At 42.0% G+C, this 26,243-nt stretch overlaps 2 protein-coding genes across 5 annotated transcripts in view; one reads left to right on the forward strand and one right to left on the reverse strand.

Annotated features, from left to right (window-relative positions):
• Window positions 1-5,264: 5,264 nt before the first annotated feature.
• PPP1R17 (protein phosphatase 1 regulatory subunit 17) lies at window positions 5,265-24,294 on the forward strand. Of its 3 annotated transcripts, XM_064443906.1 has the most exons (6): window positions 5,265-5,951; window positions 8,290-8,363; window positions 12,247-12,358; window positions 14,181-14,333; window positions 15,699-15,860; window positions 18,531-18,672. In XM_064443906.1, the coding sequence occupies exons 3-6, from the start codon at window positions 12,277-12,279 to the stop codon at window positions 18,611-18,613; spliced, it is 480 nt and encodes a 159-aa protein (XP_064299976.1). In that variant the 5' UTR covers window positions 5,265-5,951; window positions 8,290-8,363; window positions 12,247-12,276; the 3' UTR covers window positions 18,614-18,672. The 3 variants fall into 3 exon arrangements, with proteins under 3 accessions (XP_064299976.1, XP_064299975.1, XP_009499958.1); XM_064443905.1 differs by lacking the exon at window positions 8,290-8,363 and having other exon boundaries at window positions 5,267-5,951; XM_009501663.2 differs by lacking the exons at window positions 8,290-8,363; window positions 18,531-18,672 and adding an exon at window positions 22,806-24,294 and having other exon boundaries at window positions 5,283-5,951.
• Window positions 7,419-26,243, reverse strand: part of PDE1C (phosphodiesterase 1C) — a 443,066-nt gene continuing 424,241 nt past the window's right edge. For both annotated transcript variants that reach the window (XM_064443899.1, XM_064443901.1), the window contains exons 19-20: window positions 17,509-17,655; window positions 7,419-7,818 (exon numbers count right to left, since the gene is read on the reverse strand). In XM_064443899.1, coding sequence (XP_064299969.1) covers window positions 7,733-7,818; window positions 17,509-17,655 — 233 coding nt within the window. In that variant the 3' untranslated portion in view covers window positions 7,419-7,732. The remainder of the gene's footprint in view (window positions 7,819-17,508; window positions 17,656-26,243) is intronic.

Here is a 26,243-nt window from a genome sequence, read left to right on the forward strand (position 1 = left end):
CTGAGAGGAAGCGGTATTCACCTTCCCTGAATTTCTCTGAACCGCCCCCCACCCCATGCAGACTGCTCTGCTCCTTACTTCATTTCATGCCCTGGGTTGAAAGACTTCTGGTCTGGTTTCAATCAAGCCTAGTTTATTCCTCTTTTAATAATGTGTTTACTGGATAACACATGCTGAAATATCCTTTGTCAGGAAAGTTCAGAGACATGTCTCAGATGTCTACATCTCTTTGCCATCCTGCTGTGAGGCACAGACAAGCCCAGGGACAGCCTGAGTTTGCTAATGAGTCTCTGTCTCTAGTCTGAGAGATAAGCACATGTTGTAGGCACTGGCATTTCTCACACCCATGCATGTAATTTCTAGTCAGAGAAATTGTTTTCTTCCCAGGTTTGCAGTCTAGTAAAACAAAGCAGCCAGCATGGAGGGAGTTAGAAAGGAGAGCAAACACAGCAGTGTTTTAGAAGCTGTTTAATATTTTAAACTATAAGTGCAGGAGGGCTGTGATGATATCTGAAAATATTATGCTTGGCTGCATAGTTAGAAATGCTGTAATCTTGTCCAAGTCCATAGTGTATTAGCAGAAAGACCCTGTGTGTCAATGCATGGGAAGACATGGGTTCAGCACCTGATTAACTACTGCAAGAAGTTAGAATGTAGGTGAGGAACAGCAGTGGGTGCTCCAGGAAAAGGAGAGACATGACAGATCTAATGCCCCTGGAAAGGGAAGGAGCGAGATTTCTCTCAGAGATAAAGGGCAGCTTTCACCCCACCCCAGCTCCCACCTTGTTCTCTGCTGCATAGAAGTGATGCCTTTACGGAGAAGCACAAGTTACGTGGGCCAGAGGTCATCTGCTACTGCTTTGTCCCAAGTCTCCCTGGAATATAGTTTTCCACTACCATCTGCCATTTGCTGGATTTTTACATCTGTCTTTCCCTAAAAGTAACGCCCCCCAAAGCACCCTGATGTAAGGGTTGGTGAAAAATGTGGACCAGAGTCTTTGGGAGCACCAATCATGAAAATTTTTCTCCCTCACTTCAAGCCATGTCTTTTTCTTTCCTTGTTTTCTCCTGGCTCGCTCCTCTTGAAGTAAGCAGGAAGACTTGGTTATAGATGAGATACATCAGAAAATGTTGAATTATATATCTAAATGTGAAAGCATGGGTTAATCGACAGTCATGTTCACATCAACTTAGTGTGATACTTTTTTCCCTTGGCTTTGTACAAGGAGCATGACACTCTTGACTCTTGACATAAAACCTCCCTTTGCCACTCTAAATGGGGTAATGCTCTTCCAGCCTGTTAGGCCTCCTTTGTAATCCCCCTAACCTTTGCAGGGGCAGCAGGAAGGACGTTTGCATGTGAACCATCTGTCAGGGTAGCTAGAAATCCCAGCCTCCTCTGGGCCTTAGAGACTGCTCCAGCCTCGAAGGCTTCACTCAGCAGTAACACAAACACAGATGGTTTCCCTCTTGGACCCGGGACAAACATGCTGCCTTTCAAGATGTGACAATGATTTTCCTCAAGTAAGCCTTCTGTTTAAAAAAATGTGAGCTATCTCTATGTTTGGGTCTGTGATAAATGCAACTTTTGCCCCTACATGCATATTATTTTATCTATAAGGGAAAATGTAAATGTTTATAATAAATTTTCCGAAAAGTTAGCCACATTGAGTGCAGGTTTCAATCTATTGCACTTTTAACCTCCACAACTCAAAGGGAAACCACCAAAGATAAGTGTTGCTTGTACATCAAGCAATCTGTTTGATTAAAAAAAAAACAACCCACAACAAAACAAAACAAAACAAAAACCCCACTGTACATTGATTTATTGATCAAACTGCTTTGGCTGCAAAGTAACTTATTTAATCAACCACAGTCGGGTTTATACCTATGACAACATTTATAAAGTGACTAAATGAATAAATTGGTCCTTACAAGATACAATTCCTTAATTCTCCATGTATAAATTTACTTTGGGCATGCACGTGCAGGCAGGGGCTTAGAAGTTAACATAAAACTGAAGCAAACTTTCTGTGCTGCGCAGTACATTTTCACACAGAAATAAGCAGCATAGGCTGAAGCTGGGCTTAAGCACATCAGGATAGTGTGAGCCCTGAGTTTGATTATCTGGAGGAAGTATTATCTTGGATGTAACCACATGCTACTGCATAGAGAAGCCACTTGAGGCTGGATCATTAACAGTTTTCAGGTGCCTAAGACCCGTTAAAATGAAATCACCCTTCACTTCCACCTTATCAGCACTTCTATTTCATCTGAAAATAGTGCCAGGTGTTAAAAGTCAAATCTGAACAAACTGAAATGTAAGCAGCTGAATACAAAACCCCATAGAACCACAGTGAAACATCTCCATATATACCTTTCATTGTATACTAGTTTTTAATGCCTTTCATGGTCTTCTGCAGTAGATATGGAATATGCAGAGGTGATGACTATGTCATCTTTAGGACAACAGGTCTCCTGGTACTGAAAATCATGCTCACCCTCACCTCTTTAAAGAGAGGGTTTTGCATGGGACCGTACTGTGATATGACTCACCTGATGGTTCCCACCGTCTTGTTTCTCTCCTATGCAGCACAGCCTCACCTCCTTCCCAGGAGACTCGTCCTTGCGTCTGCAGGCAGCATCAGCTGCCCTGCTCCACACCCACGCCTTGTAGGCAGCCTCCTTTGCATAGTTGGCATTTTTTTCCAGACCATAATGTTTATTAAAAAAACAGTGGTTTTTAAAGAGGACCAGCATAGAAATCCACCACAGCAGAAGTATTTTAATGATGGTAGAGACGGGAACTGAAAAGAAGAAAGCACAGGCATTTTAAATGCCCCATGGAGTCTGAGGTTTGCTAGCCTCAACGCTCGGTCAGGCTGAGTGATCTACTTGGAGAAATTCCCCTCCCACCCCAGAAGTGGGACTTTTATTTAAGGTAAAACTTCTAAACAAAAAACAACCCCCCCACCCTCAATGTATTCTGAATCAAGGTATAATAATGGTCTTTTTCTACCAGGACTTCCTCAAAAACCAACCCTCCAAAGCCATTGCACCAGATCTGTTTCATTTTTCACATATGATCTGGCCCAAAATGTAGGCTGACTTATGTCAGAATGAGCATAGCACCGGTCATCTGTAAGGAACAGAGCTTTTTCTGGCTTCCCCTTCTGTAAACCCAGTGTTTTAACTGGTTCAGACTGGACTGACACTGCGATGAGTGAGATCTGATTTTGGTCTTTAGTTTTGACAGATTCAAATTGAGTTCACCGCGAGCAAAATTACAGCTGGAAAATTATCTTTACTAGGTACCACAGTGTTGAAAAGCCAGCTGTGCTTGCATTGCAAAACCACCTGTAGACCGACTATTGACCAGCAAGCATAACTTCAAGGGGCGCCATGCATCTTTCAAGAAATCACTCTCTTATGCTTTGCTGAAAAGCTTCAGTAAGTCAACATTTCAGTATAGAAAAAGAAAGTTCTAACATGAAAAAGTATCAAAGGAAGGCCAAATTCTCCCTGCACTTTGGCCATTGGAAAATTTGACCCTTGAATTACAAACCAAGCCAGAAACAAATATAAAAACAGCAAATGCATAGGTAGGTAATAGTTGTAGGTGCATATATGTATGCATATAGGTACATATATGTGTGTGTATGTATGTGTTTGTGTATTTATCTGGTTTCTATTAGATCGTCTCCTGCTTTCCCATCTGTCAAAGCTGCATCACCTTTTTCTAAAGCAGTAGCCTGGAAACTTTCAGACATGTGCTTATCTTTAATTACATGAGTAGTTCCCCAAGTGCTGGTGGGAATACTCGCGTACAAGGGAAGAGGGTTAAAGTGCAGATTTATTACAAACTCAGGCTATTTTCCAGGCTGTGTTTGTGAAATAACTGAACAGGAAGGATTAGAAAGCTGGCAGAAGTCCCAACCCTCTTACAAGCAGGACAACAACTGTAAACATTTAAAAGATCAGATTTGGGAGTAAATCCTCCATCACACTAGCAACGTGATAGCCCCCCTGGAAAGGCTGGGATAAAACTTCTGCTGCAGTAAAACGTTTCGTGGCATCGCGCGGTACCTGACAAATGTAAGAGGTGACTAGGGTTGGACATGTGATCTTGCTGAGTGTGATAGGCCACTTTCCTCGTGATTAAAGCTATCCCGTAATACTCCCAAAGCATCCTTGGGATCTGGTGGCTAGAACAGGAAATGATTTTCTCATCCTCAGGGAATTCTTCCAGTGCTATAAACAACTGACTGACTTTTTCAATCAGGACAATGAGAATGTAAAAAGGCAATTTTCAGCTGAGTTTCAAAATGTAGTTCTGATTTGAGCGTTTTGTTTCATGATCCTATTTTTCAGTGATCTCAATCTGATTTTTCTGAGTTCATAGGAAAATACGAAGTAACTTCTGTTTCTAAGTAAAAGGTATTTCAGTGTACAAACAGAGGGCTTTTTATTTAAAACTCACTGCAACTGAGAGGTCTTGACAATGTTGAAAGGAAAATAAAAGTTACATGGAAATGGGCAACTCATAAAACCCCCAATTTTTCACGAGCAGTTTAGGGGTTCTGTGGTTTGAAGGAGTTTGGGTTGGGTTTTTTTTCTTTTCAGTTAGAAATCTTAATCTTGCCAAAAAATTCTTGGTGTACTTTACTTGGGAGCCTAAGCTCCATTTTTTCAGAAGCGATTCAAGCATTTATGAGCTTGTTTTTAAAAATGAGTTTCTGAGACACCTAAACACACATGACCTCTGCGAGGTAATGAATATTCTTGTCTCTCCCAGACATCAATGGGGAAAGCTCACAGTGCTTCCAGATGGTGCCTTTAGAGCATTTATTGTGCTTGACATTTTGCAGAACCGCACCTGAAACATACAGAACCCAAGGGTGCCGCACAGTTTGCAGGGCTGGGAATTAGCACTTTGCCCCTTTGGGCCTTCTGTACAATATATTATTTATGAAAGAAACCTTGACTAATCTGAAGTATGCAGCGCACGCTGGTGCTGTTGAATTGCAGTCGTTGGGTGGGGGAAAAGAGGAGAAACCCGCAACTGTGAGCAGTCACAGTTTTTAAAGATGTTTTAATAAAAGGGCATAGACATAGGCATTTTTGTTGCAAATGAATACTGAGAGGGGCAGTTCACAGTCCCACCACTGAGTAGAGTGCTCCTCCCAGAGCTTTTCCAGCGTCAGGCATGTTTGTATATTTTTCCCTCAGTTGAAATAACAGCTCCATCCAAAGGCATGGGCTAAAACAGGAGAGACTGGCAAACAACTGGCAGCCACAGAAGACTCCCTGCCTGGCCCCATAAATACCACACTTGTATAACTAGTTGTGGCCAGACACATATACAACCACCGCAGTCATTGCTGAACCTCAGCATTGGAGACAGTGTCCATCACTTTTAGAGCTTACGGTGCTGCTCCTAGACGCTTGCCCTGCCTCCTCGCTCCACTTCTATCCTCAGCTCTCCCCTGGGTCCCAGACAGCATCAGCCTCACTCCCTCCCCTTGCCATTTTCCTTGCGCCTCTTGACTTGGCGGCTGCAGCTTGCCTTTTGGCTCTCTTTGCTAAAGCTTCTGCACCTTCCCCTGCTTCCCTGAGAGCAGCAGCATCTGTGGCTCTTGGGCGTCTGGCAGGAAAGATGCCTTCACCTTGAGGTGCTGCCAGTCTCCCCCATCCTGTTCCCTCTCCTTCGGCCTCAGCAACTCGCCGAAGAGGAAGAAAACACGGTTAAAACCCGCTGGTGGGGCAGGGGAGCGGTGATGCTGTTCCCCAGCACTCCGGAGGACGCTTGAGCCGGCGTTGCCACAGCGACAGCTCCCGCTGCTCCCTAGATAAGGCGGGCAGGAGCATCAGCTGCAGCCCCAGCCCAGAAGGTCCCGCTCCAGCGAGCCCCGACGCCGAATCACAGCCTCCCCGCTGCCTCACGCTGCTCTGTAAGTACTTCATCCGCACGCTTCCCTCCCGCCTGGGTGGCTTCTTGCTTTGCTCTTTTTGTGCTTTTTTTTTCTTCTTCTTCTTTTTTTTTCCCCCTTTTTTTTTCCCTTTTGCAGCCACCACCAGCAAGCCAAATTGCCCGTGTCACCCATCGGGTCCCCATGCTGCGGGGAGCCGGCTGGGGATGGTCCTGTGCGGGGGAAGTTGGGGTGCGACCACACTGAGGCTGGAATGTGTGGGATGGGGTCGTGGGGAGGAGAGTGCTTTAGAGACAACGCTTCAACTAACTTTAACTGCTGGGACAGTTCACAAGCGGATAACGTAAGCCAGCAGAGTGGGAACTGGTATCAGGACTTGTATCCCACTACAAAGGATTGGTATGTGCAAGGGTTAGTTTGTACCTCGAGGAACTAATTAAGGAATATCTTGTATTTTTTATTATCTCCAAAGACAAAAACTTTCTGACCTGTGCTTTTTTTTTTTCCCCCCGTTCACTAAAGTGTAACTATTGGGATTTTTTTTGTGGGAGGTAGTAAGAGTCAGTCCACAGCACAACTTGGGTTTTGAACTAGCCCCCAGAAGTGCACTGTCTATAGGAAGAAATGGCTCCCAGACAATTCTGGGGGATTTCTGCGTCTGTGCAATTACTAGTAGCAAAAGTTTTGGGTGGAAGGACACACCAGGATCAGGCTTTCAAATACACAAATGTTTCCTATGAAGTTTTAAATATGCTTTAGAAAAATCAAAATCAGATTAATCTGACAGGAATGCCTGGAGAAAGCAGCCTAGTGCCCAAATCACTGAAGAAGAAACTCTGTGCAGTAGCATGAGGCTGTCTTCTGTGCCCAGGAAGACATCACTCCCAGAGTGACGCTAAACATACAGTAAAACTTGTAATGAAAAGTTTGGAAGACAAAGTGGAAACACCCAGACTTCCTATGTTTAGGGCATCTATTTTCTACTCCGACTGTAGTAGACGGGTTGCCTTCCTTTATTCACAAGATTTGCCCAGGAATCAGTTGTAACGGGGCTAGGATAGGACTGGGGTATGGGTGAAGCTGCATATTTGCTGGCAAAGGAGACAAGTGCAGGTGGAAGGAGCCAAAGGCAGCCAGGTGTGGTACCATTCCCCTTGGCCCCTGAGCTGCTTCAGAGGAGCTCTGTGTTGGGAAGGTGGGTGCAAGACGACTACATCCAGATGATAGTATCTTATTCCTTCTTTACACATTTGTAAATGACTTCATGCAAATAAAGGGCCTAGTCACACCATACGACCCTGCAGAGGACATGCGACAGAAGGAAGGACAGGTCTGTCTTTGCCTCCCACGTAGCTTTAGGGAGGGAAGAGAACAGCAAGTAGGAGGCTGGGAGCCTGCCTGTCCCTCCTTGCTCATGTGCTCATTGCAAACCAGACAGAGAGGGGCAAAGCAAAGCAATTAAAAATAATTTAATAATCAAAGCCCACCAGGAGACCATAAGCATGTACATGGTGGGAGGAGATGCACCAGTCTTAAAGGGCAAACCCTGAGAGGCTCTTTGGGCAGGGTAGCGAAAAACTGCAGGCTGGAGTGTAGCTGTCGCAGTCCAACCTCTGCCTCATGTCTGCATGGGGCAGCACACCGGAAGATATTCCCACTTGTTCCCATTTCCAACTGTTGAGTGCATCAGGGGCAGCGAGGCCAGGCCCTGCCAGGGGGAATGTGGGCAAGCACGTGTGTGCTGTCCCACCCCAGGGCCCCAGTTGCTTCCGTTTCTGCTCTTGAACTCTCCTTCTCTCAGCTTATGGGAAAAATATGTTCTTACAAAGTGCTCTGGGTCCAGGAGAGGGTAGGCACACAGCGTCATACAGGCTTCTGTGGCAACCTACTAAAATAAATAATAAATTCAGATTGCCCGCTGCCACCCAACAAGGATGCTGTCAAGAGTATTTTTAATTATGTAGCATCTGTGTCAACATGCCAATGTTTTCTTTAACGATTATACGCGTCCTGTAAACTAGTGAATGTTTTTTCTTGGGGATTTTGTCAATTGTGGAAACAAAACATTCCCCTGAACAAAAAGACAAAAAAACCTACCACCAAACAAACAAAAAAAATCCACATACTTGTGGACAACACCACATGGTCCACTGAAGGCCTCAGAAGCGCAGTTTGTGGAGACCTTCCAAAGGGTCAGCTCAGAAATTCTAAGTATTCAACATACAAGGAAATGACATGCAGATGTAACAAGTCTTTCCCTTAATGTACAGTGTTGAGGACTATTGACATCGATGCCCGCTTAGCCCCTGTAAACTTTGATAAGAAATGCAGATCAGAAATTAATTTACCCATCTTATAGGTAAGAATGATCTCCTACCGACGATTCATCTGAGAACTGCATTGACCCTTGGGATGGGATACAAATATCCATAGGTACCTAATTTCCATGTAGCTGCGTAACACCTACAACCGTTCAAATCCTAGGAGAAGGCAAGAAATGGAGTTTTAACTTTCACGTATCCAAAGCCATTTCTGTGCCTACTTCAGGATTAAATGAAAAAGTCCAGCTCTTTAGTTTTGTTCTCTAAGCTTTAGTTTTCTATCTTACAAGGTAGGGTTTTTCAATGAGATTTCATTTCAAGTTGGTTTAAATGTCACATGATGGCCTCAAAAGATTCACATCATTTTTGTAGAAGTATGTGAGTAGCTTTGCTGAGCATTCTCTAAGCTCTAGCCTGATTACTTACGACAAATATCTGTGATAATCCAACTGCACATTAAATTAGTAAACCAAAACTGGCTTATTTGTCCATCTCTAGGCAAAATATTTTTACCTAATTGAAGCCTGGAACTGGTTGCATTGGCGGACTTTTTGATGGATACCCACAATTTAAGCAAAGAAAGGAATCCTGTTATTTCCATGCATTTGCATGTTTTAAGACTATGTTAGTGAGTGGTAAGAGCTGTACATCTCCTTTCTCTGGATAGCTTTATTTGGACGCTTTAGTCAAGCACATACAGCAACTGAAAATTCTGTAAAATAAAAAGAGTGTGCTTTAAGCTACTTGGAAATCCACAGCTGATATCTAGAAAGTAAAAAGTTCAGATATTTGTTGTCAGAATCACCATCTCTTACAAGTGTGCATGCCCAAAGGAGTCCTGCTCTTGTATGGCAGTGACTCAGCATGAGAGTTCATCCACATGAGGCTGAAGTAGCTTTTACTCACACCTGCACTTTTCAGTCTGCCTTACCATTCCTTGCTCTCCGTCTGTAAGTAGAGCCAATCCTATAGCATGCTGAATTCTTTCACAAGGAGCAAATGCAAACCTAGGTAGGCAAAGCTAGAACTTGTCTCAACTTTAGGAAAGCATTTGAAGTATCTCTATCAGCTCTGTCTTTTCCCAAAAGTAAGAGGCTCGAGTTGACTCCTTTAGGCACATACCTCTGCAGGGGCTGTGGTACAGCCTAGCTGAGTTGTACCAAAGTCTCAGGCTAAATGACTACTGAATCCTAATTCATATGGAAAAATCTATATGCATTTCAGGAAGTGTCTCCTGCTGAGTGTGATTTAGAGCTCCACCTCAACCATTACAGTTGCACAGAGGATGAATGTGGATCATTATGTCAAAAGATATAACAGAGCGCAAGAAAAAAACCCACCTTAGTCCATCACATAAATAGTAAGCATTACCTACCAAGGCAACTGACGGCAACAGAGAGCGCAAACAGTGCTAGCATGAAGGCTAGGAGGAAAAGAATTGCACTTAACACACGAAAATCTGAGAACATGCTTCCATTTGTAAAGGCATGTTAATGACTTCGTACAGTCCCCATAGCAGTCTGCCTTCCCAGGCGAAACGTTACTGGGGAATCTGTTTCTTTAGTGGCAGGAATTGATTTTAGTGGTTTGGGAAAGAGCCATTACGATGCTCACATACATCACCTCTCCTTTGAACAAGGGCTCTGTGTGTAATGCACAGCGCCAGCATGTAACAGCACTCACAGATGCGCACATCATGTGCAATGTATAGGCACCCAAGATACCAAAACTCCTGATCCATTTTTCTAATCTTTCTCTTTTTATTATTTTGTCACACAGACTGTCATGATGTGCAGCGTGGAAACAGTTTTGTAAGCAAGGCAATGCTGGCTGTAGGGCAAAGTTTTAAAAAAGAAAGGGGGAGGGGTGTCAGAAGTTAGCCTGTGAAGTCATATTTTAAAGCACTGAAGATGCCAAGGACTTGGCATCTGACTATGAAAATGTGAAGGCAGATCTAAGGGATTTATTTTAGAATACTATTTTTCAAACTACTGTGTTAAGAAAAAATAATTAAGGAAGTCTCTCATAATCTGCATATTCCAATTCTACATTAAGTCTGTTTACAAAGCTTAATTTTTAATTATGTGAAATAACTCAATGAAACAACTTACTGAAGTCAAACCAAAGTTAATCACATTTTATAAGACATTTCCAGTTAGTATAATTTGCTACCAATTTTACATTTAAATTTTACTACCTATCCTCTGCTTTTTTGCCTTGAAACCTGTTAAAAAAAAGTCCACAGTGTCTGAAATGGTATCCCTGATTTTACTGAAAACTTTCTAAACAGAGTAGCCTTCAGAAAAGAACATTTTCCTTACAATCATAATATTTAGACAGCATGCCCTAATCATATCCAATAAAGAAATGGCATTGAAGAAAAAAACCTCCCTCAAGTCACAAAATGCAGTGTGAGCCTTCATACGGCCAGATAATAAGGTTTTGTTTTAAATAAAATTATGACTGCTTCATTTTAAGCCATAGCTATAGCTTACTTATACAGTGGATAAACAGAGCAACCATACCATGCTGAGGTGCATTCAAAGATTTCTTTATGCAGGGTCTTCCCAAGTGGAAGATTATTTTTTCTGTAAATGCAAATGAAGTCTGCAGGCAGTATAATCCTTCAGTACAGATGTGAGGCTGACTGGGACAGTTCTGCAGAGAACAGCCAGAAGCCAAACCCCTTATCCAGGCCTGATACAGTAAGGTATTTAAGAATTTGTATAATTTTACTGCTTTTTGTGAAGTTTGAACACTGAAGGTCATGGGAGTTAATCCCATACGTACATTATGAGTCAGTGTTCCTGACCTTTATTACTGTCAGCCAGTGTTGCTCCACTTACTTTGAAGTCACTGGAGTTTAGGACATGTTTTTCCATCCCCTGAAGAATTAGCTCAGTGCATGATTATGAGTGCGACCTTTCATATTTTGTCTGGCAAATATTTATGTGATTGGACTTTGCTTGAGGATTAATCGTTCTTTATATAGATGCAAGTTTAGTCATAGAAATGAGGTTAACTCCCCTACTGTTCTGTTTTTTGTTGACAAATAACAACTGCAATTCACAGAGAAATAATATAGGTAATTTCTTTACCCCCAGCAAGATAAAAACAAACTCCCACAGTACCGTCTCCTATTTTCCCATCCTTCTTTTCACTTTTTTCTCCAACTGCCTTTTCTGTCACCTTTTTCTTTCATTTGCCTTTCCTTCTCCACCTTCCCTTCCTTCCTCCTTTTTTTCCCAATTCCTCCTGTCTTTCTTCTACTATTCATGTTGTCTCCTGCTTTTTTCTCTTCCTCATTGCCTTCCTCCTCTCCACTAGGAAGTCACAGTCTGCTCCTATTCCCCAAAAGTGGAGAACAGAGGTTGTGAGTAAAAGACTTACAGAGCACAGGCTCTGAAACAGCTTTGAGAAATGAGTTCCCATGCTCTTACCAAGGTGAAGAGTAAGTCCACTTCATGGCTTTGGGCTCTGTGGGCACTGGTCATCTTTCAGAGGCAGCACTCACACCTGGGTCTTCAGGTTCTCTTGGAGGAGCTGGACTTGTAAGACTAACTCAACAGCATTCTTAATTAAAGTTGGATTGTATGATAAACACCAAATATGATCTTTAACTTACAGTTGAGAAAAAATTGAGAAGAATACCAAAAACCCATCCTATTTCCTAGTACTTACTCTATGTATGTGATAGCACTTTCTGTATAATCAAAGTCAGTTTTATTCTGTGGAGCCAACATATTTCCCATGCTAGTGCTTCTTACAGCAAGGTAGGTGGAAAAATAGGATATTGCATGTGTAACCACAGCAGTGAATAAATGCATGTCTTAGCATATGTGAGCAAAATCAGGCCAGCAGCCTGCATGAAGGAGAGCAGCTAGAAGACAAGACTTCTCATGATCTGGCTAGCAAGTGGATATATAACACTGATGTGTCTGTTTTATGTCATGATGCTGCTTCTTTTTTTTTTTTTTTTTTTTTTCTGTGTGTAGTAGCTTCAAGGGGGGAAAAAGAATATTTCAATGATGTCAACAGAATGTGTTCAGCCACTTGATATCCCAGAAGACAGACTGGACAAGCGAGATTCACACTGTAACCATTTAGGTAAGTGTTATTAGGTGATGTCATTGCAGTAATTAGAGGGGTGTTGTCTTCACATCATTAGGTCCTGTCCGGTGCTTGCTTTTCCCCTCCAGCAACACAACTGAGCCCTCATGAAACCTGATAGATTACACCTTCTGCTGATGCTTCTGATGCCAGATGGAAAGGCAAAGAGTGTTTTTGCTGCATATAAATACTAGCCGAAACTCTAGAGCGAAGTTAATTAAAGCGGAGAGAGGAAAAAGAGTCATTGTTCTTTTCCCTGGTAGAAAAAGTAGATCCATTTCTTCATTTACACCACAAATAAGCTGAAAGCTAGGATATAGCTGAGCCTTCCCTGAACATGTTTTCCATATGCAATTTTGGTAAAAGATATCAAACACCCCCTTTGCCTCCACTGGTGTGGCTTTCTAAATACTTTTTCTCCTTCATCGTCAATCTGTTTCCTCTCTTGAACTATTGCACCGAGAGGACCAGAGGCATCTTTGCTCCACCACACTGCTAAATACCAGACTTCATACTTGGTAGATGTGCTTTTTGCATATTCATGGTCTTTGCCGCCACTGCAAATGCTATTACTTCACTCCTGCCTTGCAAAATTGTCATGAAGATTTAGTAACCCAGAAACAAAAATCTATTTGCTCATTGTTACCCTTGTGATGACAATAACGAAACACAAATGCAATTTCACTTGCTTGTCAGAAAAAGTGTCTCACCGCAGGCAAGCACAACTTATAAACTTTGTTTATCTGGCCTGCAAGGAAAGTAACCTAGTTCTGCCTCTGCTGCAAGGCATTTCTAGCCAAAGGCACCACTTTTACAACTGCTGGGATACCAGACATAATTGTTCCATGAAATTACTTATTCAAATAAGTACAGAACACGTCCCATTCTACAGTTGGGAAACTGGAGCAGCGGGAGGTTAAATGAGCTCATTAGAGCCATGCAGAAAGCCTGTGAGGGCCAGAAGAAGACCCTGCACCCTCCAGGGACTTCACCTGGAGGTTGTCCTTCCCATGTCTACCCTCAGGCTCACAGATATACGGCTGCCTCAGTGTGAGAGAGCCTGGAATGAAGTCATGTTGCACTCAAGTCTGCAGGCAGGGGTTGGGTGGGGGTAGGGGACCCTGCTGAAGCCAAACAAACAACTTTTAAGAAATCAAAGCATTGTTTTGTGTGATGATACTAATGATAGGCTAGATTCAATATTTTCAGCTTGCATTAGCACGCAGAAATGCAGATACTTGCAGAAAAACTGCTGACCATCTGAGTCATCTGTATCAAGGCTTGCTTTAAAAAGAAAACCAAAACTCCAGTGTAATGTTATATGAATATAAAGCAAATTTCAATTGTCACTGCTCTGGAAATAAAGCCAGCTCTTGAAGGGAACAATAAACTGGCTCAGTTTAGCAATAACTCAGGCTGACACACCCACACCCACATGCCCCCCCCCAGATCGTTCCCTCACAAAAGTGCCCTTATAACTTTTGAAGGCAGCCCGCACAGTTAGCACTGGGTGAAATAGGGATGGCCATGGGACCTTTGCACACGATGGTGCAGCCTTCCCTCTGCCATGTAACACACAGCTGCCCACAACTCTCTCCCTATTCTTTATGTCTACCGCCTACAAAGCAGAAGGACCACCTAAGTCACTTGACTCCCATGTAGTATGGCACAGAGGCCTCTTGTACTATTTAAGAGATGTTTCTCCACAGGCATTTTAATCTACTTGGATGAAAGCAGTATTATTAAAGCTTTTTTTTTTCCGACCATCTGGTTTATTATTTCCCCTCGGTTTCAATTTTTATTCATTTTTTCCCTGCAGAGGATCTTTCAGAGCAGCTGATTAAAAGCTGTGACCTCAAAAAGAAACCAAGAAAAGGTAAAACCACCCAGGCTTCCCAGACCACTGAACAAGAGCAAAAAAAGCCAAGGAGAAAAGATACACCAGCTTTACACACTCCACCACCCCTAACAGGTGAGCACACATCTCTCTGAAATCCCAATTCAGCTGAGGGGCTGGAATCTGGACAAAGGTCTGGAGACCCCTCACTCCCTTATGTCCTCTTGGAGGTGAGCAAGAATGCAGCTATACGACGTGCACCTGGGAAGGCAGGCAAACAGAGAGGCTGACTTTCTCAAAGGCACTCCCTGTTAGACAAAGGGTTTTCTCACAGGTCTGGGAATGCCAAGGTGAGTGGGTGCATGCCCCTGAAAAAATGCTCCCTTGGAACTCATAGTCCTACTGCTTTCACAAGATAAATTATGTGTGCTTATCTCTAGATGCTGAGCCATGCCAGATGCTCAGATTCCATCTGGTCCAAAATCAAAAAGGATCCAGTTCAGCCCCTGCACTTCCCTGTGCAACTGGTACCCAGCGCTCAAGGGGAAGCTGAACAGGATTAAGGCTGGGGGGAGATGGGAGAGGCACATAAGCCAGCTGCGGGTTGCTCCTCCTGGAAATCGCAGGGCTCTTGTGCTTATGGGGTCTCTGGCAAAGGGCGGGTGTTTTGGGAAGCCAGAAACCACCGCAGCAACAAAGGAGCTCCTTGTAGGATGTTCACTGCTGCTGTGCACCTACAGACCTCTGAAGTTCAAAAGCCAAATGCTACCAACCTGGGAAAGGGAAGAATGGGCAGGAGACTGCCACTGAAACCTGGGGATCTTCCAAGATCAGCAGCAGGAATAAATGTTTGTCACTTTTCTCTGCTAACAAGCACTCCTTGTGCTCTCTGGGGAGAGAGCTGTGCTTTTGTATCCACTGCATTGAGTTCTTCTTCCCATGCTGCACATACACAGAGGATTTAGCCAGTTACTACTTGCACAGTCCCCTGCGTGCTTGCAACAATCCACCAAGTCAAAAAAAAGCACCTGGGATTTTCCAGCCCTGTTCAGCTCTCACATGTATCTGCCTCTCAGCAGTTCTCCCTTAGGGAAGAGTGGCTCAGAGGCTGGAGAGATGCATTTTGTGCCCACACTGCTTCACTAGTTAAAATAGGCTTGAACATCTGTATGATTAAACTACTTTGGCAAGATGTCTAAGCTTCTGGAATAGAAGATTGCACTCATCTTTACTATGATTTCTGATGGGCTACAGTTTAGTCCATTAAGTACAACCAGAAACCAGGTGGCCTGACAGCATCACTGTCTATAGCCTATGGGATATATTGACTTGGAGGAAAGGTATGCCTTTGCAAAACCTGAAGAGTAGGTACACTATGCAGAACAGATCATCCACTTGTGCAGCCTCACTTCTGAGTAATCAGGAAAGTTACACAGGTGAAAAATTTCTTCCATGTGAACAAGGCCCAAGTGGCATTTTCTTTTATTTTCTTGCCTGCAGGCATACTTTCAGACTTTTCTGATAATCTGCTGAAAAGATACGGTATCACAGAGAAGCCACAGAGAGAGAGAGTGAGTCCAAGCTCTCAGATATCCGAACTGGAGCAGAGAAAGCCCAGGAGAAAAGATACACCTGCAATACACATCCCACCCTTGATAATAGGTAAGAAACGTACTTAGGTAATGGTGCTTCAAAGAGGAAGCAAAACATGGCTACTGTCAGAGGTATGCTTGGGAGGGGTCTGGAAGCACGTTGTTCTACCCAGTGTACTTAGCAGTTCCTGCTGAACTGGACCTATTTGGTCAAAGTATATAATACTTTGGCTTATGGAAAGTCTTTTACATATTCCCTACTCATGCTTTTGGGATAGAAGGGAAGGAGAGTAAGAGAAGATATTAGGTCAATTGGTTATCTCTTGTAAAAATGATTCTACTTTTGTGAAAGGCCAACTACTGCCCTGCTTTTCAAATTGAGCAAATGCAAATTTTTAGGTCACCAGCACTAAGATAGCTCACACTGCCTCAAACGACCTGGCGCAAAGCTGTCTTGATTAACCTCCTCTTAACTCCACAGTCCCTAACATGCACTGAGGAAACCAAACTGTGATGAACTTCAATTAACAGCACCTTAAAGACAGTTCTGTGCTTCTGGCATAATACACAGTGCAGCAGCTAATTTGCTGGTGACCATATAAAGTCAGTCAGCCATGTTTTGGTCCTTTGCTTCCTGCATTTCCCACAATTCTCTGTCACAGAAGAGCCTCAATTCATCAATATTTCTGAAGGCCTTTGAAGATGTAAAGCACCATGTAAATATTAATTACTAGTGCTAGCAAGGGATGCAGGAACTAGTGCAGGTTTGTACACTATGCACTAGCCCTTTCTAGATCACAGGATGGAGCAAAAAAATGAATGAACTAATGAACAAATGAATGAATAAAAAACGCCAAAAAACCAATCTCCAGATCCAAAACTAGTGCCCAAACTGGAAAACACTGTTCCTTTAGTTACTGCTTAAATAGACTGATTCTGCTGTGGGCTGGCACTGCTGAGCAGTGAGACACACTAAATGAAAAGGTCCCGAGGCAGATACTTTGGCCCTGAGTGAATAAGCAACATCATGTTGTACAGCATACATTTTATGTATGTATTGCACATAAGTACATCAAGCACCTGTTTCAGGTACACTTTGAAAGGAATTTCCTGCATACCTAATAATTATAAGGTGTGCAAATGGCTTCATCAATCCAAATAGGCACCTGTATTTGTAAACATCTTTGTGAATCTGAGCCTTCATAACTGACTTAAACGTGTAAAAAAATTTTTTTTCATTTAATCAGTATGAGGCTCTCAAAAGCAGAGAGGGGTATGGCTAAGTCTGCAGGATCATGGCAGCAAGCATGGTGAATACTAGCACCTGGCATATTGATCCACCTAAGGAAAATATATTTTTTATTCGTTCATTGAACTCAAGCATCCCAATGGCTTGCAGCACCAGAGCTGCTGTGAGACACCAGAAACCTGGTCCAATAATTTGGACCTATCATTTGAAATCTATCATACAACTTCTGAGCCCAACTGCAAGTGCTCCAGTTGTTTGAAATATTTAATACAGACCACTGATAATGAGCTGGTCATATAATTGCTTGAGGAAATTACCCAGCAAATTACCTGGAATTCCACATGACAAATAAATAAGGTGGGAAAAAATCATAGTCTTTTAGGGCTTGATTCAGAAACAGAAGCAGAGGCAAAATTTCTCAAACCACTTGTAAGAAGTATTAGTCCTGTGTATTATACTTGAAGCTTACCCTTCCTGTGGACCTTGGAGGACAGATGAGACATTATTTTGGTCAGTCCAAAAATACTCCCAAGAAAAGTTGCCTTTGGCCATTTGTAGCACCTTTGAAGATGCTGTATGTCCTTTGCACTTATATATATATGCAGAGAAGTAGAATCTGAAAGCGAAACACATTTGATAGAAATCAAAGACAGAATGTGTGACAGTGAAACTGAGAGGATTGACTCTTGTTTGGTTTTGATGTAATCGCTCGCTAAAAGGATGCAGCAAGGGTGAATTATTTCCTTGACCTCTCTCAACAATGCTCTGGTTAGATTAGCACCTAGTCACATATTATTTCATGTTTCTACCCTAGCTTTAACTAGCTTAGGTAGGCACATAAGAGAGAAATAACAATCATTTTAAGGGTCTTTACCTCCTGCCTTCCATGAAGAATTCCTCTTTAACTTTTTGTAATTTTCAAAGTGAAAATAAGCTAATACAAGTTATATGTTAACAGGAACTTGTTAACTTATAATCCCCAAATGATTTGGTGTCAAAAAACTCAAAGAGAAAGAAAAGAAAATTGCAGTAACCCTCAAATGTGTGAAAATGCGTGTCCATTTGTTGTTGGAAAAATGATAGAACCTAATTCATTTTTCAGTTGTTTTCAATTATACCTCCAATGACACCTTCTTGCCTCCTGGCGAAGCCACCTTCCAGCACTCAGCATAGATTCAGAGCAGCCTACTAGATGCTGCCTCTCCTTGCAGACAGCTTTTCTAGATCCTGTGTAGTCTGGGTCCATTTTCTAGCAATTGACTACCTGTGGAAGACTTGTGTCTGTATCAGGGGAAAAGTAGTCTATGTGTTTGAATGCCTGAATTTAATTCCTTCCCTACTCTATGGATGCATATTTTCCTTTCAAGATACATACCAACATACAGCGTTTGGCTGGTTGAAATTCACCAGTGGTGGCTCCATGACTCGCCATGAAAAGTGATTCATTGTGCCTGAGGGCTGGTCCAATATTTACTACTTGTTTACTTTCAGGGTTATCCCATCAGGTAGCAGACGGAGCACAAACAAACGGAGCTCTTGCGGAACTGCTGTGCAAAATAGAGCCTGAATTATAGACTCGGAGACCTGAGAAGCCCTGGCAGGGCTACGTGCACTAAATAAATATAGACAGGCCTTTCTGTCCCTGTCTTCACGTTATTGGCGTTGCCGCAGTAAGCAGCACACTCAGTGCCACGTGTATCCCTTGCGACCTGCTAATGAGGATTGTCCCTGTTTCTAACATTTCCCCTTCAGATCCCTCCCAAATGCCACTTCCAGATGCCAATTCAAAAAACTCCACTTAATTGTTTGTGGTAACAGAGCTTAATTACCAGATTATCTTTATAAGCAGCTGTCCGTGCAAATAGCTTTGTTGTAAATGTAGATAAAAATGGCAGCTGTGTTATCTCTCTCCATTTTGACCAGCTGGTTATGAGTGTTCTAGGATGGTACCTCTCCTTCTTGGGTGGCCAGAGAGATTTTCTATTGCAAATAAAAGCAAGTCAAACAGACCATAAAAAGTGATGAAAATCAATGTGTCTACTGGAAGGCATGTAATCCATGTGAGTAGAATCAGTTTTACACCTTGCAAACACCCAAGGGGGCTGCTAAATTGGGATCTGAACATTACCATCCGCAGGAACCCATGGCTACCTACTGACTAGGAAAATCAGTCCTTAGCCAGCCTAAATGTGTAAGCATGGGCATCACAAAACCCTCCCCTACAAGGGTTGGACTTCTAAATGTATTCAGCCCTCAAACTCCTACCGAAGTAGCACATTTGTGCCATGTGTGTGCAAATAAGCCATGAGCAGAGGTCTCCTCCAGTGGCCTGCTCCACTTCAGTCAGCCAACACCTTGGCTTTCTGAGGGGATTAGACCAGAAGACAAAATATAATGACAGTTCTAATGGGTTTTCTTTCCTCTCACGTGATAGTAAATTATTTGAATCTGATCCAAAGCCTGTACTCAGCTCTGGGACACTCTATTGCCATCCCCACGTAGCAATATATTCCATTAACTGAAGGATTTCTGACAGCTCTTCAGGCCTGTGGGTTTGAGCAAGAATGTAAATACATGTGTAAATATGGGAATGCAGTTCCTGAAATGTGGCTGCTTAAGGTTTCTTAATCAGATCAGACATAACCTGTAAAACCAGAGTTTCACCCTCATTCTCCCTCATGCCCTAGAAAACTAGTTAAGGTAGCTCCTTTAGGATAACATCAACCCCCCAGTGAATAATCTCCAAGTGATGTAGGAGTAGTACAGCAGTTTAATGTCATCCCTTGCCTTTTTTCCAGTGCAAGGGATGTGACTGGAGCACTCCAACACTCTTCCAAAACAGTGCAGGAGTTATCTGTAAGCAGTCACATGGAACTGGTGCCATCTTGGTGTTTTTTTTCTGATTTACAACCCAGGAGGAGTGATTTAGATCTAGCTGGCAAATGGTTGATGTAAGCTAACTACTTGTTCTGCCTGTGTTTGAGCTTCCTAACAGAAGCTCTCATGTCTCTCTGAGCCTTTGGGGTCCTAGTCTCTAGCTAAAAACTGCAAGCAGTTGCAAGTTCTGTTGGGAAAATATGGCTGCATTGTATTTCTACACTGCTTTCTTTAGTCAGATCCCTTGGCAGATATTAACAGAACAAACTACCAATCCTTAAGGCAGATCTGCATTTCATAATACACACAGCTGGGAAAACAGAGACAGGGAGGCTAAGTGATTTACTTAAACAATAAACAGAGAAAGACTGACTTACAGATGTTCCCCAACACCCTGCTCACTCCTTTAAACCCAGAACTGCCAAACCACATTCAGTAACGCACACTTTCTCTGCAAGTGATCAGTGGCATCAAAGACAAAAATAATTTCCCTGTGTTATAGAATTCATTCTAGCTAAGACATCTCATTTGTATCCTCCTTCCACTGTTTTGCATTAAAAGGTTGATTTTTAAACACATATAGTAAGTCCTTGAAGTTGCTGGAGGTCCATGGTCTGGAAAGTTAATAACCTGCAGCTCTAGGCTGTGTCCTCCTCTGAGGTTTGAATTCTGAACTCCTCTGGAAACTTTTGGAGTTCATCAGTCACCACTCATTGATAATGATGCATCATCTTACTATTGATGGTGGTAAGCATCTGGTACGCTACTGATGTGGGTCCAGCTGAGAGCTGGGGACCTCTGCTTGGCTCTTACCTTCCTGCTGTCTCTAGTATCTGCTCTAAAAAGACTACTTTATGTGCTACAACTAGGCCTTCAGAATTACATAAACATACTTTTCTTTCATCACTTTGTAATTCAAATAAGAAAGTGGACATGATCATAAAGCATAGCACAGCTTTATTTAGCTTACATTCCTGATCTCTTATTCCTGAGCTTGCCCAAAAATAGGTTAGCTGTCATCAAATGATCCAGTATAGGCTCACATTTTAAGCATATTTTAGTTATGTTTCCTCATTCCTCAAATGCTCCATGAAGAAAAAAATCAACAAAAAAAACCTGTCCCTCCCCTCAAAAAAACGACAGCCCAAAACCCAAAGACAACAGAAAAAAAAATTTATTTGCCTAAGTTGTCTATACGAATAGAAGTCTGGGTGTGGAACATTTACACCCACCTCCACAAAATGGCATAAGTCTTTGCAGGTAACAATGGTGGTTACTCAACTGTTGCTTGAACAGATGAAGTCCTTTGTGTATCAACATAATATTTATTCACGCCTTTCAGTTTATTTTACGGTCCCTCTGAAATGAACTGGTTCACAAGAACTGCATATAAATGAAGCAGGAGCTACCTTAAATAAAGTGCTGTATAGCTTAATATTTTCATTAATCCATCACCTCTTGAAAAGACTCTGAAGTTGAAGAAAATCTTCCTGTGCGGTATTGGTCTATTTTCAGAGCCGGTCAAGACTGAAAGCCTTCTCTGTGAGAGGGCTTTCGATCCAGAAAGAAGCAAAATAGGTTGGTTTGACAGAACAACTCAGCTGGTTAGCACAGACTGAGAGCAAACATCAGGAGACTGGATTAAGGAGAGATTTCATTGGTCTCAACACAATGGTAACCCTCATCCTGTTTTTAGAGTATGTTAACCTCCACACCAAGGAATGTGGGCATAAAATGTTTCTTACAGGTCCCTTGCTTTTTACTGGTAACAGGCAAAACCAACACAATCTGTTAGAATAGGGATCAAGAACATTTTCTATCTATTTAATGCATTGTCCTCTTCACTCAATTCATTTAATTTCTAATAAGGAGAGCTGTTGCAGTAACTGTGATATCTTGATAGCACATAAAAGCCTCAAGATGTGTAAGGGGTGTTTTAAGTATACTGTTTTAAGTATGAGAGAGAGAAAGAGAAATGGGGAGAGGCAGATATTTGTGGAAGGTGTGTTACACAACCTATCTATATAATAGAGAAGGACTTTGGAAGAAGGAAATACTTACATGTGGAAAGATACTTCACATAGCATACCTACAGCTGATGAAAAAGGTTGCTGGAATCCCCATGGTGTGCTCAAACTGTGAAATCAAATTCCTTTCAATATCATATCATACTCTTCTTGGGTGCTTTCGTGATAGGGATGAAGCTTTATTTTCCTTCTAGGATGGCTAGGCTTCAAAGCTTGTTAAGATCCCAAACCTCAGTAACTCACATACTGGCTCAAAGCCTTCAGTAACATGCCTGAGTGCTTTAACATTGATCTTAATCCGGTTGCCTTTGCAATTTATCGATACTATATAACTTCAGTGGGGATGGCACTTGGCATGTTGGTATTCTAACATTTTTCTCTTTTGGCATTGGCATTTGCGGAATGTAAGTATTATTGCTGTATACATATATATAGAAAACAAGCATGTATACACACGTTCACATAAACTGACGCAGTCACAAAGATCAATCACAGTATTTACTTCATCATACAAACTCTTTCCCTTTTTTAGCTTCCCACACCCTTTTAACAAAGAGGTTTCCAGATGAAACCTCAGTGTCTCTTTTCACAGGTAGCAGAAATACACTGGATTTAAGAGTGCCTGATAAATTTAGCTAAAAAATGCAGTGATCCAGTTCTAGTTCACTAAATATCAGGAGACTGAGGTGCCAAAATAAATGAGGAGTAACTCCCATGATGTTGGAAAACAACATTAGGATCAAGAAGTTAGAGGACTGAAAGGTTCTTCTTATCCTCATATTTTCTAAAGAAGTAATATTTTAAATCAACTCATTTTCTCTTTCTCTTTTTTTTTTTTTTTTGTGTGTGTCCTGTTTCTAAGGCACTAAGCTGCTTACAGAAGAAAAGCAAACAGTGATTATGGAAGATGAAGAAAAGGATGGAGACACAATCCCCAGTTAAGATTACAGTGATATTTCCAGTAATGCAGTGTAAATAATTCTGGGTCATTCAAAGTGGCACCACATAGAAAAAAACAGTCCTTTCATTTTTATAAATAATAATTTTCTCAAGCATGCACTTGAATTTAAATTATCTTCAAGTGCTTAACTGCATCGTATGAAATTCGAGCAAGCATCATAGGAGATGATGACAGAAAATTCACTTATACATGGGGCTGGAAGGATTGTCTTGGAAAAAGAGAAAGCAGCTTCCCAGGATTTTTGTCAATGAGGAATCCACCTCAGATCAGATCTAGCTTCGTGCAGTGTGGTGATAAGGGTTAACATAAAGGACACCACCAATCCCTGTACCTGGCACTAGATACCAGAGTAGTTGGCAGCACAGGGCCATAAAACATCAACTAATGATTCAAATTGCATTTTTCTCCTGACACTTCACCTCATTCATCCAGCTTTCCTCTGCTGGAATAACAGTGCAAATTCCCACATGCACAGCTGATGGGATAGATGGAGAGAGTGGGAGGGCAGGAATCAACTCTGGAGTCCCCGAAATGCAATGCAAACACTTCCTCTGCCTGTATCTGCTCATGACTTGTATTTGTGATAAGAAAAAGGTAGATTTGCTGTAGTAGGAAAACTTAGAGCAAAGGGCTGTCAACATTAACACATCAAACAGGACAGGCAGCAGAGCTCTCAAAGAGGAACATACAGGAAGTGCAGCACCTGCCTGTTATACCGGGGTAGACTATTGATTTTTTTTTTGCTTTCAAAGGTTTTATTCCTGGGTTGGTGAGAGATAAACTAGTTGGATAGTTGATCCTTTTACTCCGTATTTTTACTTTTGACACCTGCTTTTTAAACTGAGTCATAGGTAGTCAGTTAGGAGGGGCTGTAAAGTTCAAAAATCACAGGGGGAGATTAAAAATTGAGTAAAAGGAATGAATTAGTCAGTGGCATACACACACTGAAAGGTGGAACAGCACCATTTTTTAATAGTTTACCTCATTGATTCAATCAAGAATTGTTTCACAGCCAGCTACAGCCTTCAGCATTTGTACAAACAGAGACAGGTACTTGTAGAATTATTATTATACAAAAATAGAACTGGGTAGTTTTGTGCTTACCTTAATAGCTCTGTGCGCTAGATGGAGCAGCACTGCCAGCGGTTACAGATTATCTAGCCTGGCAGACCGAATTCAGTTATCTTTTTAAGAGCCTTAGGCAGGCAGCTGAGGAGCATACTAGTTTGGACTTCATTTGCCACAGTGACTGACCCAGCATCTTTCATGAGAACACAGTCCGTTTGCAGATATTCAGCTTCAAGATGTAATCAACAAGCTTATAATAAATAATCGTGTATTAAAGTGTGCAAGAGGCCAGCTATATTATTAAAGGGATGTCTGATACCTAGGCAGTGTACTTTTTAAATCCTGTTAATCTATCAGATAATATTTAAAATATAATCAACCCATAGTTCATATAACAGCATTCATATAAGTTACACAGTTATGTACGTCACAGCAAGTATGTGACAAAAAAATATGTGCAATTCGAGTCTAGCGTTACCAGTGACGTTGGTGAATAACTTCAGTGCACAATACAGCAAGAGTGAGAGCGTGGAGTCCTGAAAAGGTTCAAATGGACATCAGCAATGGATTAGCTGTGAAAATGTACATGGTTAGACTTGAAGGCCCTTAACAACACAAGGCAGGAGCACAAATAGGATGTGACTGACTTCACTGCTCTGAAGAGGATTTGTTTCCAAGCCTGGGGAATGCTGACACAGCGTAAGATGAAAAAAAAGAGCATCCTTTAAGCCTAGCACTATATGTTCTTCACCAATGAGGAGTTATGGTCCCAGTGACATTTCTGACGGCACAGCAGCCTAATTTACCATCCCTGTATAGATCAACTTGAAGCCCAGCCATAAAAATGCCGCAACATACATCATTTGCTGCAGTTCATTTAAAATTGCATATTCATAGCCTAGTAATTCAGCATTTACTGTTTTTCCACCCAGGAGCAACTAAAAAGTAATTTTTCACTTGATCAATTAAGTAAATAGGAGTTTTTGCAATGATCCTGGGAAGCAGTGCGATGAATTGTTTCTCAAAGCTTTCACCTGCCTCACTGCACTCAGTGAAAATGTTAAATGTTACTATATTTGGGAATAAGATAGGATTTTTTTCAAATCAGATAAACACTGCCTCTTCCCCCAAAACAAACCCTTTAGGTGTTGCAGAATTGTGTGTGGACTGTACAACGGTGTGAATGTGGTTTATTGGGTTCAGTTATTGTCCTTCAGGCTCTGAACTCTCCTTTTAAGACCAGGTAGTGTTAAAACTGCACAAAATCCTCTCTTAGGCAAATGGCTGGAGTTGGTGTGTTCAGGGGCAGAAATGCTTTTGTACCCAGTGTCCCCAAAGGTCCCCCACAGCCATTACAGCAAAAACTGAAGGAAACAGAAAGCACAGAAACAGGCTAAGCCTTTCCATAGCACTGTTAGGACTGGGATGCTTGTGACTGAAGTTGCTTACATTGTCTGCACACAGGCATTGACTATTTAGGGTCTTAGTAGCTGGCTTGCGTTCAGATATTTAGCTGGAACTGCATCTCACCCCAGAAGTCTGCACTGGGCAGAACAAAGAGTCCAAGGCCTCATGGGGAATGAAGTGCTTCAGTGAGTGAATAAAAGACTGACTGCAGCGGGGAGGCTGTCAATAGCTAATATTTTTGGAGCCAATTCTCAGTTAACCTCTACCTAGAAACTAAGGGACCGGTCTGCATTTACAATAGGATTGAGACAAAGGTATTTAACGGTCTTGCACTTCAGCAACTTTCAACTAAGGATTGCAGAAAGCCATCTGAAGGGTATGGGAACATATTTGTAGTGCTAACAATGAAGTCCATAGGTTAAGGGATCTGCCCAGCTAAGCTGCAGCAGAAACAATTCCAAAGCAACACTCATGATGCTATCACTAACTCACAGATAAAACCACATTTGCATGCATTGAGTTTAGCACCACTTACACTGAAATTTTGTCTGGTTGAAATTTTGCCTTACTGGTAAATAAATTGACAATTGTATAATGCTTTGACCACTTAAATTAATAGATGTCTTTAGATATCATAACAGATTATCTTCCTGCATGCCCTATGCCATTCCTACCTTTTGAATTTACATTTTGTATGCATGACCTTACAGTACTTTTGTATGCAGACTGCCCAGCAATTGCGTCTACAAGCAAAAATCAAAAGTAGACATCAGTGGAGCACATTAGAAATTTTGGCTTCTCACTTGTATTTAGATGAGTTTATAAACACATATGATTCTGTTCCTAATATCCTTAAAAAAGCCA

The sequence above is a fragment of the Phalacrocorax carbo genome, chromosome 2 (assembly GCF_963921805.1).
Source record: "Phalacrocorax carbo chromosome 2, bPhaCar2.1, whole genome shotgun sequence".
NCBI classification, from domain to species: Eukaryota; Metazoa; Chordata; class Aves; order Suliformes; family Phalacrocoracidae; genus Phalacrocorax; species Phalacrocorax carbo.

What these genes read in the sequence shown, in the direction of transcription:
- PPP1R17 (XM_064443906.1), top strand. Translation starts at nt 12,277, where the DNA reads ATGATGTCAACAGAATGTGTTCAGCCACTTGATATCCCAGAAGACAGA. An exon ending in CACTCCACCACCCCTAACAG is followed by an intron (nt 14,334 to 15,698) that starts GTGAGCACACAT and finishes TCTTGCCTGCAG; the next exon opens with GCATACTTTCAGACTTTTCT. An exon ending in CATCCCACCCTTGATAATAG is followed by an intron (nt 15,861 to 18,530) that starts GTAAGAAACGTA and finishes GTTTACTTTCAG; the next exon opens with GGTTATCCCATCAGGTAGCA.